This window comes from Balaenoptera musculus, chromosome 13 (assembly GCF_009873245.2).
Source record: "Balaenoptera musculus isolate JJ_BM4_2016_0621 chromosome 13, mBalMus1.pri.v3, whole genome shotgun sequence".
NCBI classification, from domain to species: domain Eukaryota; kingdom Metazoa; phylum Chordata; class Mammalia; order Artiodactyla; family Balaenopteridae; genus Balaenoptera; species Balaenoptera musculus.
In genome coordinates, this window is record NC_045797.1 from 27,056,996 (window position 1) to 27,075,438 (window position 18,443).

Below are 18,443 nucleotides of genomic sequence, written 5' to 3' on the forward strand. Positions count from 1 at the left end.
GGTAAAATATACATAAAATTTACCATTTCAAACATTTTTAAGTATACAAGTGAAGGCATTAAGTATATTCACATTGTTGGGCAACCATCACACCATCCATCTCCAGAATTAACTCATTTTCCCAAATGGAAACTCTGTACCTATTAAACAATAACTCCCTTTTCCTCCTCCTCCAACCCTTTTGTGACTGGCTTGTATTACTTAGCACAATGCCTTCAAAGTCCATCCACAGTGTAGCATGTGTCAGAAATTCACTCCTTTTTAAGGCTGAATAATATTCTATTGTATGTATGTATCACATTGTATTGATCCATTCATCAGGTGGTAGACATCTGGATTGTTCTCACCCTTTGGCTATTGTTAATAATGCTGCTATGAACCTGGGTGTTCAAAATCTGTTCAAATCCCTGCTTTCGATTCTTTTGGGTATATACTTAGAAGAAGAATTGCTAGATCATATAGTAATTCTATGCTTCATTTTTTGAGGAACCACTACACTGTTTTCCACGGTGGCTATACCATTTTACATTCCCATCAGCAATACACAAGAGTTCCAATTTCACCATATCCCTGCCAACCCTTGCTCTTTTTTATTTCATAAAAGCCATCCTAATGGGTATGAAGTGGTATCTCTTTGTAGTTTTTATTTACATTTCCTTCATGACTAATGATGTAAAACATCTTTTCACGTTCTTTTTGGCCATCTGTATCTTTCCTGGAGAAATGTCTCTTCAGATTCTGTACTCATTTAAAAATTAGATTGCTTTTTGCTGTTGTTGAACTGTAAGAGTTCTTCATATATTATGGATAGTCATCTCTCATCAGATATATGAATTACAAATGTTTTTCCCAATTCTGTGTGCAACCTTTTTACTATGTTGATGGTGTTTTTTTTTTTTTTTGGTGCACACAAGTTTTAAATTTTAATCAAGTCAAATTTATTTTTTATGAAAACTTCTTTAACCTATCTGATCACCAAGTCATGAATAAAATGACAGCTCTTTAGTCAAAAAGACAAAAAATACAATTGTTTTTTCTTTTCATGCCTTTCATTCCAAAATTAACTTTTGGCATTTTTTTTTCCACCTTGTAACGAAATTTGCTATTTAGATGAGTGTTGTGTCAAACTGACTTCAAAGTTCACCACTGATCACTTTCAGCATTGCTTCATTTCTCTGTAATGAATTCTTCATTTTGATTCATCTCTTCAGCTGGGTGAGTCTTCAAGTGAATTTTTCAAGAAGGTACAGAGGTTGAATATACTTTCTAGCTGCTGTGTACTTGTGAAAATGTCTTTTCATTGTCATAGTGCTTAATGAAAATGCACTGGGTCCATAAATCCTTGAATTATATAATTTCCCCAATAAATACAGATTTGGTTCCATTATTTTTACATTTAGTATTTTAAATAAGCCTGATATCAGACTAAATTTTCTTCTCTTACTTTTTTTTAATTGTATATTTATGGGATTTTCTTCTATTTATTTTGACTCAAAAATCTTTTTCTGATATGTGTCTCAGTCTCTGATTTTTCCCTGGATTTTTATGGCAACTTTCAATCTGCATACAGTGTTCCCCTTTTCAGGAGGAGGATGTTTTATTCAATTAAGTGTTTGAATATTACTTTCTTCCTCAGCTACAGATATAATTCTTGGTTTGGGTTACTTAGCTATGTTTCTTATGTCTCTCATCATCTTTCACAGCATTTTCATTTTCTTCTTCTTTTTCCTCTGTAATTTTGCAGACTCTCAGATTTGTCCTCATCACTAATTTAACTTCCTTCATGTTAATTCCACCCTTTCTTGCCTGCAAAATGTATTTTAAATCTGTTACCAAATCTTTACAGTTTTAGGCAGTCTTTTCCTTCATATGTTCATTCCTGCCCACCCCCCCCACACACACTTTTTTTCTAAATTGAGACAAAACATGAAATTCACCATTTAAGGGTTCTGCCGCGGAGACACGTGAAGGTCGGTGAGTTGGTGCGGAGTTTGTCTCGGCACGTGTGGCCGCGCTGGGATGGCGTCCTCCTCGTCTTCCTCTGCAGCGGGTTTGGGCTTGGTCGACCCGCAGCTGCAGCATTTCACGGAGGTAGAGACTCAGAAGCAGCGCTTCCAGCAGCTGGTGCACACCAGATGACGGAACTTTGTTGGGAAATGTGCATGGACAAGCCTGGGCCAAAGTTGGACAGTCGGGCTGAGGCTTGTTTTGTGAACTGCGTTGAGCGCTTCATTGATACAAGCCAATTCATCTAGAATCGACTGGAACAGACCCAGAAATCCAAGCCAGTCTTCTCAGAAAGCCTTTCTGACTGACCTGAGTATTACCTCTCTGGAAAAGGAAGGTAGTTCAAGAAATGAAGAGCAGTTGATGGGATGGTTGAAGAAAAGGCTGTGGGGGGATCGGCTCCCACCTTTGTCACTCTTGGGACATCCTGTCATCTGAGAATGAACAAAGACCAATTTTTGTGTGTGGGGGTGGTTTGAGGGTCAAATGTGTTTGGGGTTGTGTTTTTTAATGCTAATCTTGGGAAAACAATTGACAGATGAATGGAAAACTCTACTAGGTGTATGTTCCTGTATGTGGGATGATGCTTTCCTCATAGTCCCATTAACTGCTTCCTATAATTTTAATAGTGGAACTGCTCTATAATTTGATATGTGGGACCACATAGGTCATAATCTGTTATTTGTGTGGATTCCTTTCAGATTTCTGGAGAGATCGATATACATCTTTGTGTCTCTCAGAAAGGGCAGCAGTGGGGGAAAGAGTAATTTGGTACTTGACTGTGGGCCTCCTTATCTAGTGTTTGATTATCAGTGCTGGAAAAAAAATGTATGGGGTATTCATACAGTACATTTCACCTTTCTAGATTATCTCCCTCCCTTATACTGTGATTCACTTAAATTTCTATATATAAAGTACAGTCTTGAGCTAGTACAGGTAGCCTGAGAGTCTAGAGGACTTTAGTTAAAGGAATCTAGCCAGCGAACATAATTCTCATACTAAACTGCCACAAGGAAGAAGTTAACTTACCCTGTATGTCAGGGTCCAAAAAAATTTAAAGATGTGCCTAAATGAAAAAATAAGTTATAAAGATTTAGGCCAGTCAAAAACTAACAGCAGTTTCAGGTAGAGGTGCATGCCTAACGTAAACCAGCATAGTTTCCATTTACTGCATTCTTTTCATCACTGAAATAAAAGCTTCTACAAGATTCAAAAAAAAAAATTCACCGATTAAAGTAAGTGTACAATTCACTAGTTCTTAGTATTTTCACAACCAATATTGCTATCTAATTCCAGAACATTTTTGTCACGCCCCCACAAAGAAATCTTGTATATGTTAGCTGTTACTCCCTATTTTCCCCTCCCCAACATCCCCTGGCATCCACTAATCTACTTTCTGTCTATATGGATTTGCTCATTCTGGACATTTCATATACATGGAATTATACAATATATGACCGTTTGCTATTGGCTTGAAATATTTCTCCGTTTAATAGTGTCAGTTTTTCGGACTTCCCTGGTGGTACAGTGGTTAAGAATCCGCCTGCCAATGCAGGGGACACGGGCTCGAGCCCTGGTCTGGGAAGATCTCACATGCCGCGGAGCAACTAAGCCCGCACGCCAAAACTACTGAGCCTGCGCTCTAGAGCCCAAGAGCCACAACTACTGAAGCCTGAAGCCCATGCACTTAGAGCCCGTGCTCCTCAACAAGAGAAGCCAGCACAATGAGAAGCCCGCGCACCACAACAAAGAGTAGCCCCTGCTCACCACAGCTAGAGAAAACCCGCGCGCGGCAACGAAGACCCAGCGCAGCCAAAAATAAAAATACAAATAAATAAATTTATTTATTTATTTATTTATTTAAAAAAATAGTGTCAGGTTTTTTCATTTTAATTCTGTTAGTTTTTCTTTATGTATTTGGGACTTGCTTATACTGCATTTGTCTTTTAAGTCATATAGGAGAAAAACTGACTTACAAACAAAAATACATTTATACTGTCTTTTGTATTTACTTATGTAGTTACCTTTAGTACTTTTTTCATGTGGATTTAAGTTACTGTCTGGCGTTCACCATTTCATCTTGAAAAAAATCTCTTTAGCATTTTCTGTGGGTCAGTTTGCTAGCAGTGGAGTCTTTCAACTGTTGTTTATCTGAGAATGTCTTCATCTCTCCTTCATTTCTGAAGGGTAGTTTTGCTAGGTACAGAATACTTGGTAGGCAGGTTCTTTTCCTCAGCTCTTTGCATATGTCATTGCAATGCCTTCTGGCCTCTATGGTTTCTGATGAAAAATCAGCAATTAGTTTTATTGAAGATTCTTTGTACATGATAACTCCGCTCTTGCTGCTTTAACACTGTCTTTGTCATTTGATGGTTTATGATGTATGTAGATGTGGCTCTCTTTGACTGTATCATGCTTGGACTTCCTTGAGCTTTTGGGATGTGCAGATTAACAGCAGTCATCAAATTTGTGAAATTTTAGGCCATTATTTCTCCAAATACTCCTTCAGTCTCTTTTTCTGTCTCTTCATCTGGAACTCCCATTATGTGTATAATAGGATGCTTGAAGGTGTCCCATAGGACTCTGAGATTCTGTTAATTTCTCTTCATTCTTTTTTCTTTCTGTTTCTCACACTGGATAATCTCAATTGGCCTATCTTCAAGTTCACTGACTCACACTTCTGCCTGTTCAAATCTGATACTGAGCTTTCTCCAGTCAATTTTTTATTTTAGTTATTGTACTTTTCAACTACAGATCTTCTATTTGGTTCTTTTTTGTAATTTCTCTTTATTGATATTCTCTATTTGGTAAGACACTGTTCTTATACTTCTTTAGACATGGTTTCATTTAGTTCTTTGAACATATTTTAAATAGCTATTTTAACATCTTCATTTAGTAAGTCCAATGTCTGAGATTCCTCACAGACAGTTTCTAAACTGCTATTTTTCTTTTGTATGGTCCATATATTTTTTTTTACTTTGAATTTCCATATCTTGTAACTTTTTGTTGAAAACTGGACATCTTAAAAAATATAATGTGACAACCCTGGAAATCAGAGTCTACTACCTCCCTAGGGTTTCCTGCTGTTGCTTTACGCTGTTTTTTTTTTAAGTAACTTTTCTGAACAAATTCTATAAAGTCTATTGAAGCTGCCACTCAACTAGCTTAGTGGTCAGCTAACGCCTAGATGGAGATATCCTTAAACATCTAGAAACAATAAATCTCCCAGTCTTTGCCGAGGGACTACGTGCACATAGCCATCAACGCTGAGGGCAGGGAGTTATCAATTCTGCCTTAGCCTTCCCTTTCTTCTTGCCCAGAGCCTCAAGGGCAGCCAAAGGTGAAGGGTAGGCCCCTCTCAGATCTTTCCTGAGCATGCACTCAGGCCTGTGCACACTTGTGGTCTTCTAGAGTCCTAGGAATATATCAATGCTTTTCAAAATATCTATGGACATCTCATCCTCAGTTTTTCCGTTAAAGCTTTTGGTTAGTCTATTGTTTGTCTCAAGTGTTATCCACTGCCTCATGCATTGTGACATTAAAACACTTGCCTGGGGACTTCCCTGGTGGTCTAGGGGGTAAGACTCCGAGCTCCCAATGCAGGGGCCCCGGGATCGATCCCTGGTCAGGGAACTAGGTCCTGCAACTAAGGAGTCCGCATGCCGCAACGAAGATCCTGAGTGGTGCACCTAAGACCCGGCGCAGCCAAAATAAATAAATTAAATAAATAAATATTTAAGAAACTAAAATAAAACACTTACCTGTAAGTGTTTTTTGACAAACACCTCACACATAGACACAGAGGCTCATACGCACTGGATAGCTCTGAGTAAGGTCAAATAAAGATAAGCCTTTTGAGTGGAGTCTTCCAGAGAGCCATCAGACAGGTCAAATACTGACAATTCTTTGGGAATGAAATTGTGAAAGAGGTCCAGCTCTGTTCTGCTCCCTCCAGTCCTGGGAATGCAGGCTGATATTTTTCAAGGTTATCACTGAGCTGAGTGTGGCAATGAGAATAGGGCAAGGTAAAATGCCACAAGCTTACTATTCTTATCAAGGTTCAGCCATTTTTCTTGAATAAATGCTTACTACAAAAGCTACAAGCCTTTGGTTAATTTCGAGTTTTGGAAAAGTTTTCCATAAAGTTTTGCCAAAATTCTGTTGCTTTTATCACAGGGCAAAATGTTGGAGGTCTTTACTCCACCATTTGTTTCTGCTATTAACTCCTCACTTTGTTTTAAAAATCCCAACCAGTTCTCTCCCCATGGCTTTTCGCTCCTATTGACAGTACTAGTACATAAAATATTTAAATGTCTTTAAATGAATATAAAAATAACATCTATATTATATATTGGTATGAGGTATAAAATGGCTTACAAAAAAAAAGACATAGTACCTATCTTCACAGAACTTACTGTCATATATAAATGAAATCCTGTTACTACTTCAGAGTGTTACTTGACCTAATGAGTAAATCTCTAACATCTATCATACCTATCTTCACAGAACTTACTGTCAGATATAAATGAAATCCTGTTACTACTTCAGAGTGTTACTTGACCTAATGAGTAAATCTCTAACATCTATCTCTTTCTTTGCGAGGTTACCTTTGCCTTGTTTTTTTGTTTTTGTTTTGTTTTTAATTTATTTATTTTTATTTTTGCCTGTGTAGGGTCTTCGGTGCTGTGCATGGGCTTTCTCTAGTTGCAGCGAGCGGGGGCTACTCTTCGTTGCAGTGCACGGGCTTCTCATTGCAGTGGCTTCTCTTGTTGCGGAGCACAGGCTCTAGACGTGCGTGCTCCAGTAGTTGTGGCACATGGCTCAGTAGTTGTGGCTCGCGGGCTCTAAAGAGCAGGCTCAGTAGTTGTGACGCACGGGCTTAGTTGCTCTGTGGCATGTGGGATCTTCCCAGACCAGGGCTGGAACCCGTGTCCTCTGCATTCGCTGGCGGATTCTTAATCACTGCACCACCAGGGAAGTCCCTTTGTTTTTGTTTTTAAAAGAATTTTATGAGTTCAATTGTTTACTCATTCTCAACTGAGGAGAAATTATTTGGTCTAAATATCTGCAATGGTCTATGACTTTCCCTTGGCCCCAAACTCTAGTTGGATCTTTCTAATATCTATAGAATCACAACATACTAATAGACAATATCTATCAGAACAATTCCTAGACTTTCATCTAGATCAGCTCTACTGGTCTAAGAAACTATTATTTTCTACTGTCAACTCCCTCACTCTCAGAATAGATGCAGAACATGATAAATGACAACCTCAAGTCTATATAGCTAACAGATCTCTTCTTGTCTAATTGATGCATTCAGTACTTTATTTATACGGACAGTATTTCTCAGTATACAATGTACCATCCCTGAGTCATTTCCTCTTCCCACTACTGTCCAATTTTTCTCAAAGTTAATATCTCCAAAGGGAAGAGTTAGGATGTAAATGAATAGAAGTACACAGGAGGCCTCAAAAAATACTGGAACACCTGATTAGACTTCTATTGGTACATTCTGTCTTCTGAACTAGGGGGCTGAAAGTGAGACTGAGATAAAAGATTTTCCTACCTACAATCAATTAAGTAAGCTTGTTTTATGTCTGGTAGCCATTAAGTGTGTTTTTAAAATCACAGCCATGCGGGTAGTGAAAATTTCTTCCAGTTCCTGGTTATAGGCTTCATAATCAATCCTAACATATGAGCATTTTGTGGTTCTTCTTTTCAGTGACATCACAGTGGGAAATCAGGAGCAATTATACCAGGGGCTTTAACTCAGTTACCATTAGATACTAGTTGGGTCCTCTTAAAATTAACAGAAAATCTGCGTAAGACCAGGGACAACTACTTTCTTTTTAATTTCTACACCTATAAAGATGTCTATTGACAGATCATGAACAATTTATATCTAAACTGAACCAAGTCAACTCCTGTGGACCAATCAATATGTTATCCCAACAATCAAAACCCCACACCATACCAACTCAGTATCCTTATCTTATAATTTTCCACAGAAAATATTTATTCAGTTCCTCCACGGGATGCTATTCATTTTCTAAATCTGCAGTTCTATTGTAGTGATCTCACAGGGGTGCTGTGGGATATTTTAAAATTCTAGGGAAAGAGTGATATGTAATATCTGGTGTACAGGAGAAAAACTAATAGCTAAAGATAGTTTAAAGTTTCAACATTAGATACTGCTACATTCCTTTCAATGCTGCTGTCTGTATCTCTGGAGAGTTGGATTTTTGACAGTTTCTGTACCAAAAGCAATAAATGAGGGTGGTTGTGTCCAATTTCATCTCAAGGTTTGAGAAACTGTGCCCTAATAGCCACACATATCTCATTAGCAAGTAATTATGCATATTTATGAACAAAGTAAAATGTTTTCTTTCAAACACAAAACCAAAAATATTTTTGTTTATTAAGTTGTAAGATCAAAACGGTAAGTATTTTTATACCCTAATAACATAATAGCTTAGTATCTGAAAAAATACTTCATGTATTTATATGCTGCTGATGATTTATATCCCTATGATGATGAGAAAAGAAATCACCCAAACACTAAGGTGACTGTGAACAGAGAAAACCTGGAAACCTTTGTCCTAGATGGAGTCCACTAACCCAAACAAGTAACTGTTCATACAATTTTCTTCAAATATTTATCAAATGTTTGAGTGTACACAATACATCTGACCAAATAACTCACCTATCTGAACCAGAGACTGAGTCATGAAAAGCTCCATGTATCACTTAAAGATTAAATAGCACTGTGCTTTCAAATGTCATCCAGAATTAAACAGCCAATCCACAAATAAAATTTCAAAAAATAAAATTTTGAATAATTTCTGCATAATACCTGAGTGTGAGCTCTCAATGGTGGTGTCTGACTTGGAATCCAGAGATGAAGGAATTTGTCTTAATTGGGGAACATAGTACATCTTCGTACTACCAGAAGGCTTATATGGCAACAGTAAAGGCTGGCCTAAGGAGATAAAGATCAGAATAATTAATAAGAAAACATTGATTAATTAACTGAACAAATATTAAGTACCTTTAATGTGCCAAGCAGTGGTCAAGATTCTTGGAATATATCAGTAAACTAGCATTCTAGAAGAGGGAGATATACAGTAAACAATTAGCATACTAAATAAGTAAATCATCTAGTATTTTTATAAATTATTAGTGACATAAAAAATTAAGAAAATACTGGGACTTCCCTGGTGGTGCAGTGGGTTAAGAATCTGCCTGCCAATGCAGGGGACATGGGTTCGATACCTGGTCTGGGAAGATCTCACATGCTGTGGAGCAACTAAGCCTGTGCGCCACAACTACTGAGCCTGCGTGCCACAACTACCAAGCCCGTGTGCCACAACTACTGAAGCCCGTCCTCCCTAGAGCCCGAGCGTCACAACTACTGAGCCCATGTGCCGCAACTACTGAAGCCCACGGGCTCTAGGGCCCTCGTGCTGCGACTACTGAGCCCTCGTGCTGCAACTACTGAAACCTGCGCACCTAGAGCCCGTGCTCCGCAACAGGAGAAGCCACCACAATAAGAAGCCCATGCACCACAACGAAGAGTAGCCCCCACTCGCCACAGCTAGAGAAAGCCCGCGTGTAGCAACAAAGACCGAAAACAGCCACTCCCCCCCCAAAAAATTAGAAAATGCTGAGGAAGATTAGAAGTATTTGGGAAATTGCAGCAGGATGCAGTTTAAATAGAGTGGTAAGGGTAGGTAGGATTCATTGAGAAGACGACTTCTTAGCAATCTATTCCATATTTAGATGGCTCTAACTAAGAAACACTTTATCTTATATTGAACCCAAACCTGGTCGTTGTTAACCCCTACTACTGATCTTTGGAGGTTCTCCCGCCAGAGTCATAGAAAGTAAATCTAATTCTCTTCTATGTGGCAGATTTTCAAAATAAGTTTTCCATTATAAAAGTATAAATTCTCAATATTAAAAAAATACACAGAAATAAAAAAGACAAAGTCTTACCACTCAAAGATAACTATTATTAATATTTTAATGTATTTCTATAGGTCTTTCCTCTGTATTTCTTATTTGTTTACATAGTGGTGTATAGTATGTGTAATGTGGAATTCAGTTTTTCTATTTTACATTGATAATAAAATATTCATTTTATTTCCTATCTTCACATTTTTTATCATTCTACTACACATTAAGTGTATTTAACCCTTCTCATAATGTTAAAAATTTAGGCTAAATTAAATTTTCAATAATAAAGAATTCTCTAAATAAAGACTTCCTGTTTATAGCATACCCATTATCCTCTGCTGCCCTATCTCACATGAATTTTCTGATTTCAGAGTGAAAAATTGCCATTTATAGTTTCTTTTTTTTAAATACTAACTGCTAAAATTCTTTCTAAAATGTCTGTGACATAGTAGTAATTTGATTATTATAGAAAATGAAATCTTTTTCTTTTCCTTATTTTTTTTTTGCTTCATTGGGTCTTCATTGCTGCATGCGGGCTTTCTCTAGTTGCGGCGAGGGGGGCTACTCTTCATTGTGGTGCGCGAGCTTCTCACTCTTCTCACTGCAGTGGTTTCTCTTGTTGTGGAGCACAGGCCCTAGGCACGCAGGCTTCAGTAGTTGTGGCGCACGGGCTTAGTTGCTCTGCGGCATGTGGGATCTTCCCGGATCAGGGCTCAAACCCGTGTCCCCTGCACTGGCAGGCGGATTCTTAACCACTGTGCCACCAGGGAAGTCCCTGAAAGCTTTTTCTATATACTGTTTTCCTTTCGTGATGTGGTAGAAACTCTCTCTCTGTAACAGCATTTTGATATTTAGCTGCGTACACACTGCTCATCTGTACCCTGTATTTCCCAATCTCCCTTGCAGACATGTATGGACATATGACTAAGTCTGGGCCCAAAGGTCAAGGGTGAGAATAATGTCTGCAACTTCCAGGCATCCCATTAAAACACTCCACTGGTTGCTGCTAAAATTTATCCTCCCCATTACTCTTCTTTTCCATTATTTTCTTTATTATTCTTCCTGAAAAAATTTAAGATCAATTAAATAAGTTCAAAAGAACAATTCCATTAGAATTTTGAGTAGAATTACATTAGAGTTTAAATTCATTTGGGAATAAATGACATCTTTAAATATTCAATTTTCCCATTCAGAAATATCCCATCCCTCCTTTTAGTCTACTGTCCTTTTCTATGCCTACACAAAGGATTAGTAGTGCCATCACATGAGTCCTATAAAATTCTTGTTTAGGTTACTCCTCAGTATTCATGGGGTTGTACTGCTCATTCAAATAGAATTTGGTAGATAGCTACCACTTCTCCTGATTAAACACAACAGCTTCTTCAGTTTATCCTTATGGACCATGGTCTTCTCTTGCATCCTGTAATCACCTCTAGATGGACTCCTAGTTGCCCATGTCTAGTTTATAAAAATCAAAATACTCTAGACAGAGTCTGATAGTCCCAGAGTCGAATGAGATCTCCTTCATTCTGGACGCATTAACAACTTTTATATTACTTAGAATTGTGTTACCATCCTTGACCACTCCATCATTCTGATGATTTGACATGGAATCCATATTACTAGTACCCTGCTTCCAACCAAGGAACTGACTTCATAGTGAAGGAAATGAGACAAAAGGCTGACGCCTAAAGGGAGTCACTGTTCTCCTCACAAGCCTGATCACCCACAGCTATGGTAAACTCAAAAAAAAAAAAAAAAAAGTGAGTGAACAATTTACTGGTAACTGTCATGGCACAAGCTGGGAGGCATCACTTTCTGAGGCTGGAATGCTAGCTTACCGAATACGGCATGTGCTCAGAACCACATGTGGCACTTGCCTATCCCACAGACAGAATGCATGTATTTAGGAACAAAGGCAGAAGCCTTTAAAATCTTTTGCTTTCTATCTCTGTGACTCTGCTTTGTTTGATGGAAGATCTTAGAAATAAGGGAGGGGCACTTCTACCGGGAGACAGGAGCCATCTAGTCATTTTACATTCTTTATGTCACTGAAACAATACAGGGAATAGGATGCCATAGTGTTGACTAAAACTACAATTGACCTTAACTATCAGGGAGAAATAAGGTTACCTTAAAAGAAGAAAGTCAGTAGGAGTATGGCTTACACCTAGGGGACTACTTTACCAAGCCTGGTCATAGAAATTAACAAAAAATGACCTTAAACCTATGCAGGGCTAGCAAAGCCTTAGGCTACTTAGGAATACTTGTACCAACCTATCAGGCCAAACCCCAGCCAATGAGAACCTGGCTGAATTCAAGGAGAATGAAGAAATGTATAGAGGCTGGAAGAATTTAAATAACAGGAAAAATAGGCTGTAGCCTCTACTTCTCTTTGGACGTTGCTGTAGTCATTATTGTTAGAATATTGACTTAGTAGTTTTCTTCCTCCACCAGTGTATATAAAGCTTGGTGGTGATGGTTACATTTACCATTTAGTTCAAAGTTTGCAGAAAATGGACAACAACAATTGGGCAGAATTACAATGGACCCAGAGCAAGAATGGCTACCATGTGGAGATGGAGAATTCAGAGGCAAGATAAGTGGCTTTTTGAAATTCTCAACAACTTTCTGTTTGGATGCAGAAGTCTTAAAGTTACTTTGGACTGCCTATCTCTGGGGGAAGAAGCGACTATTCAGCAAATAATGGTTGTTCCTGGGAGAGAAAGAAAGGACTGCAGAAGGGTAAAGAAGAAAGTCCAACCATAAAATTTATTTCTTCAAAAAACTTGCAAATGGAACTAAATATAAACATATAGCATATTACTCTTTTTTTTTTTTTTTTTTTTTTTTTTTTAAATCTTCTGCGTCTGGGTTTTTTTTTTTTTTTTTCTTTTTATAGCTACTTTTATTTTTATTTATTTATTTATTTTTGGCTGTGCTGGGTCTTCGGTTCGTGCGAGGGCTTTCTCTAGCTGCGGCAAGTGGGGGCCACTCTTCATCGCGGTGCGGGGACCGCTCTTCATCGCGGTGCGCGGGCCTTTCACCATCGCGGCCTCTCTTGTTGCGGGGCACAGGCTCCAGACGCGCAGGCTCAGTAGTTGTGGCTCACGGGCCCAGCCGCTCCGCGGCATGTGGGATCTTCCCAGACCAGGGCCCGAACCCGTGTCCCCTGCATTAGCAGGCAGATTCTCAACCACTGCGCCACCAGGGAAGCCCCCATATTACTCTTAATTTGTTAATTCAGAGCAGTGGACACATAGTCATAAATTCAACATGCTATTCTGTATACTTTTAAAATATTTTTTAAAATTTTACTTCTGAATCCACAGAGTTAAAAATGTTTTATTATTAAACCAAATAATATTTATCTTTTAAAGGAGTCCTTTCTACCAAGTACCTGTATGTAAAGGTAAAACCATGAACTGTGGGCTCTATATAGACTGTTCTACCATTGATGTCAGAAGAGGTATAAAATACACTTTCACAGTTGGATTTCCTCTCCTGTGCTCTGCCACCAACATGAAAACAGCATAGCCCAGAGTAGCCTGGGTTTCAGTACAAGGCATGTGGAACAGACCCAAACCATTTTTGCATCTTGATGCCAAACTCCAACTGACTCATAAGCCCATGAGTGAGGAAAGCAAATGTCTGTTGTTATAAAGCACTGAGATTTTCGAGGTTCTTATACAGTATCACGGTGGCAATACGTAACTGACACATTAAAGGTGTTCTGTGTGATATTGATTAGACTATACATTTGGGGGGCATAATTTTATTTCACAATAAAAATGTATAAGAAATATAACCATCTCGGGCTTCCCTGATAGCGCAGTGGTTAAGAATCCACCTGCCAATGCAGGGGACACGGGTGCCAGCCCTGGTCCGGGAAGATCCTACATGCCACGGAGCAACTAAGCCCATGTGCCACAACTACTGAGCCTGCGCTCTAGAGCTCGCGAGCCACAACTACTGAGCCCATGCGCCACAACTACTGAAGCCCACGCGCCTAGAGCCCGTGCTCCGCCACAAGAGAATCCACTGCAATGAGGAGCCCGTGCACTGCAATGAAGAGTAGCCCCAGCTCGCCGCAACTAGAGAAAGGCTGCGCGCAGCCATGAAGACCCAACACAGCCAAAAATAAAATAAATAAAATTTAACAAAAAAAAGAAAAGAAATATAACCATTTCAACATATAAATGTATTTATTCAAATTAAATTCAGTGCAATTTAAATGTGGAACTAAGCAATTTTCTTTATACATTTAGGCATATTCCATTTATACCTACAGACAGATAAACTTTTTGCACAAGTAGGAAAACTTAAAATATATTTTGAATAGATTTGTACAAACTGTTGAATACTTTAAAATTAGTTATTTAAAGTTCCCACCCTCATTTGGAGGTAGAATGGGAACTTAACTTTCCAGCTACTGGTCTGAAAAAGAAAATAACTTGTTATAATTTTGAATGTTATATAGTATAAGCACAATAAAAATATCACTGTCATGATAGCAGATGAACACTCTAAATGTAGACCTTATGGTAGAGATTGCTAGCTGTTCACCAAAACTCATTTCTTCTTCATCCTGGAAAGCACAGCTAAACTATTCCTAGTCAGTGGAAAGTGATGTGGGCCACACCTAGGCCTAGCCCATAAAAGCCTCCCAACATATGCTCCTCCATGCTTTTCGTCCCTTCCAGTTGACTATGATGATGAATCCAAGGTTCCATGTTTTAAAGAAAGCAGGGTCACAGTCAACCTGGGTCCCTGGTCAACGTTTCTTGAGCAAGAAATAGACTGGTATTGTGTTTGCTATCTGTTCATTGTATCATGCAAAACAATAGTAAAAGTGAACCTCTATAGTTTTCAAGTTTTCATGAACTACTTGCATTCTTATGACAAGTATTATGAGTTGAAAATACATCAACCACAAGTAGCATGAGTTTCACATAGGTTGTTAACTTCACTAGAAATTGAAGTAAAAACATAATAAATTATATTCTTTTCATAGCTATGTAAATAAAAGATGATATAATCATGTACAACCTAATGCTTAAAATTAAAATTAGGTTTTCTAACTAGAAAGACCCAATCAAGAAATTTCTTAATTACACACAAAAGTTGGTAATATGACCTAAAATTCTCTTACCATCTGTGCCATGAGGAACAGTAATCTGTTGGACTGAAGATGGTGAAGCAAACTTGACAGGAACTTTGCCCAACTTCTGTGTACTGAGCTCTGGAATATCATGTCCACGATCTTCAGCATTAACAAAAATCTCAGATGAAAACATGGCTTTTCCTGGACTTTCTGTTGTTATCTGAGTGACTGCATCAGATGGTAATTTTCCAGAGAAGGGAGAAAACGGGGTCTTAATCTCCTTTGGTGATCTGAACAAAAAAGAGAAAGCACACAGCAGGTCATATCCTTGGCTTATCAAATACTGTAATTTCTTTCCAGTGGCTTCAATATTTTTTGGAGATACATCCAACTCAAATGGTTAAGTTATTTCTGCAGTACCCTTTGCTTTTTTACATACTTATTACAGGGTGATCATGCATGAGTTTACTTTTACTTATTTTAAAATCTACTTTTATTTTGGATTTAGAATGCTATTATATAAGGAAAGGGTACTTTTCAGTTGAAGTGGAAAGATATCCATTACAAAATAATTACTGGAAGTCCACTATAAATTAGGGGACTATGCTAAACGCACAGAGTGTACAAAAATAAAAAAGAAACAAAGACTTTCCTCAAAAAGTTTATATGTCAGTGGGGGAACCAGAGGTTTTTAAGGTTGTAATTATGTATATTATGTATATAGATTATAAAGAATCCATATTAAAACATAATGGAGTAAATAAATGAGTGTATAAATAAATAAATAATAGGAGGGAGGGAGAAGACAAATCTTGCCAACAGAAGAATTCCATATGTAGGTAACCTCCCCCCCGGCATCCATCTCCTCCCCAAGGAGGTGGAGGTGAAGCTTAATCTTCTCCTTAAGTCCAGTCCTGGGCTGGTCTTAATGATTGAATTCCAAACAGAGTATAAAATGGGAGAAAAAGTAACTTTACAGTGGAGAAACCTAGCAAACACCATGTTATGCAAGTGATGATGTTTCACATCACCAGTGATGTCACGGAGACACTACATACTCTCTGTTATGATGTGATGAGAAGGTTACTTCGCTTCTGCGGTATTCTTTGCCAAAACCTATAACTCCAGTCGAATCATGAGAAAAACATCAGCCAAATCCAGAATGAGAACAATTCTACAAAATATCAGACAAATATTCCTCAAGACTGTCAAAATCATGAAAAACAAGGAAGGAATGAGGAACTGTCATAGACCAGAGAAGACTAAGGAGACATGACAACTAACTAAGTGGAATGTGATATACTGGATTGGGTCCTAGAACAGAAAAAGGTCATTAACGGGAAAACTGGTGAAATCCAAAAAAAGTCTTAAGTTTAGTTAATAGTAATGTATAAATGTTAGCAATAGGAAAAACTGGGAGAGAGGTAAAGGGAACTGTATTATGTTTGTATCTTTTCTGCAGATTTGAAATTATTTGAAAATAAAAAAGGTCATTTTTAAAAAATGGAGTAATACTGTATTGTATTATATCACAGAAGAAGAAGACCTTTTAAAAGGTCTTTTAAATCTCCACCCTCTATATACTATTCACTAATTAAAAGGACAATTATGAGAAAAGAAAATAGATCCATCTCCCTTATGTATATAGAAGCAAAAATGATAAACAAAATGTTAGACAATCAAATGTAGCGTGTGTGAGTGAGTGAATGTGTGTGTGTGTGTGTGTGTGTGTGTGTGTGTGAATTCCTACCAAGCTGTTTTACTCCAGAAATGCAAGGTGAGTTAACATTCAAATATCAATAAATGTCATGTACCACATCAATAAAATAAAGGAGAAAATGTATATGATCATATCAGTATAGTCAGATAAAGCATTTGATAAAATTCAATAATTATGTATGATTAAAAACTCATAGCAAAGGGAAACTACAAAAAACTTTAGAGCCACCATCCTATTTATAGTGAAATGTGGAGAATGTCCACTCTTAAGATTAGGAACAAAATAAGAATGCCAACTCTTACCTTTTCTATTCAACCTGTTAGTAAAAGTATTAAATGGCATTAGCAATAAGGCAGGAAAAAGAAATCAGAAATATAAGGCTAAGAAAGGAAGAAATAATACTGTCACTTTCCATAGTTGATATAATTAAGGATACAGAAAATCCAAAACCATCTACAGATAACTTATTAGAATATCAGTTAGTTTTTAGAAGAGTTGCCAGATAAGAGACCAAACATTAAAAAATTCCACTAACATTTTTCTGTGTCTGAAAAGTTATAAAATTAAAAACTAAAAAATATGCCATCTACATTATCATCAAAACATCATATACCTAATAATAAGTGTAATAAAAAATGTAAGAACCCTGAACAGAAAACTATTAATATATCATAGAGAGAAAATAGAGAGAAATTAAAGGTGATCTAAATAGGATTTCTACTTTGAGGCAGGATGTATAGGCATACCTCACTTTATTGCACTTCACTTTATTGTACCTTGCAGATAATGCTTTTTTTTTTTTTTTTTTTTTTTTACATATTGAAGGTTTGTGGCAACCCTGTATCAAGCAAGTCTACTGGTGGTGCCATTTTCCAACAGCATTTGCTCATTTCGTGTCTCTATGTCACATTTTGGTAATTCTCACAATATTTCAAACTTTTTCACTATTATACTTGTTACATGATCTGTGATCAGTGATCTTTGATGTTACTATTGCAAAAAGATTACAGCTTGCTGAAGGCTCAGATGATGGGTAGCATTCTTAAACTCTACTTTCAAATTAAGATATGTACTTTTTTTAGACATAATGCTATTGCACACTTAATAGACTACAGTATAGCATAAACATAACTTTTACATGCACTGGGAAACCAAACAACTCGTGTGACTTGCTTTCTTATGATATTCTCCTTATTGTGGTGTCTGGGACCAAAGCCATATCTCCATAATAATATGCCTGCACTAGGTAGGCACAGGCCATCACTCCTGCTGCAACAAGCAAACAAACTTGAATAAAAGATCATCGAGCTAAGGAAGCAATCAAGAAACAATATCAACTAATATGCTACAGAGGGACATTTAGAGATTTGGAGCAGGGGTTTGGTGTAGGGAGACACACTCCACTGGAAAAGAGATATCACCATACCTTTTGATGAACTCATTTGCTGGCATGATGGAGTGAAATCTAGCAGAATGTCAAGCCGATTTCCCCCACAGGACATTTCCTTAGTGTCAGGGTGGTATAGGATGATGGGGGACTGAGCCAAGAAAGCAGAGTGAAATTTCCTGCACAGTCATGGCACTAACAAACCAAATCCCGCTAGATAAAGGGGCCTGTGACAATCATTAGGTCTCCTCTTCAAGACATTTGCC

General features: G+C 37.7%; 1 protein-coding gene and 1 pseudogene across 1 annotated transcript in view; one reads left to right on the plus strand and one right to left on the minus strand.

Moving 5' to 3' along the window:
* ALMS1 (ALMS1 centrosome and basal body associated protein) overlaps positions 1-18,443 on the minus strand; it is a 166,450-nt gene that overhangs the window by 14,743 nt on the left and 133,264 nt on the right. The window contains exons 12-13 of the mRNA XM_036873812.1: positions 15,119-15,360; positions 8,864-8,989 (exon numbers count right to left, since the gene is read on the minus strand). Coding sequence (XP_036729707.1) covers positions 8,864-8,989; positions 15,119-15,360 — 368 coding nt within the window. The remainder of the gene's footprint in view (positions 1-8,863; positions 8,990-15,118; positions 15,361-18,443) is intronic.
* LOC118905708 lies at positions 769-2,787 on the plus strand (annotated as a pseudogene).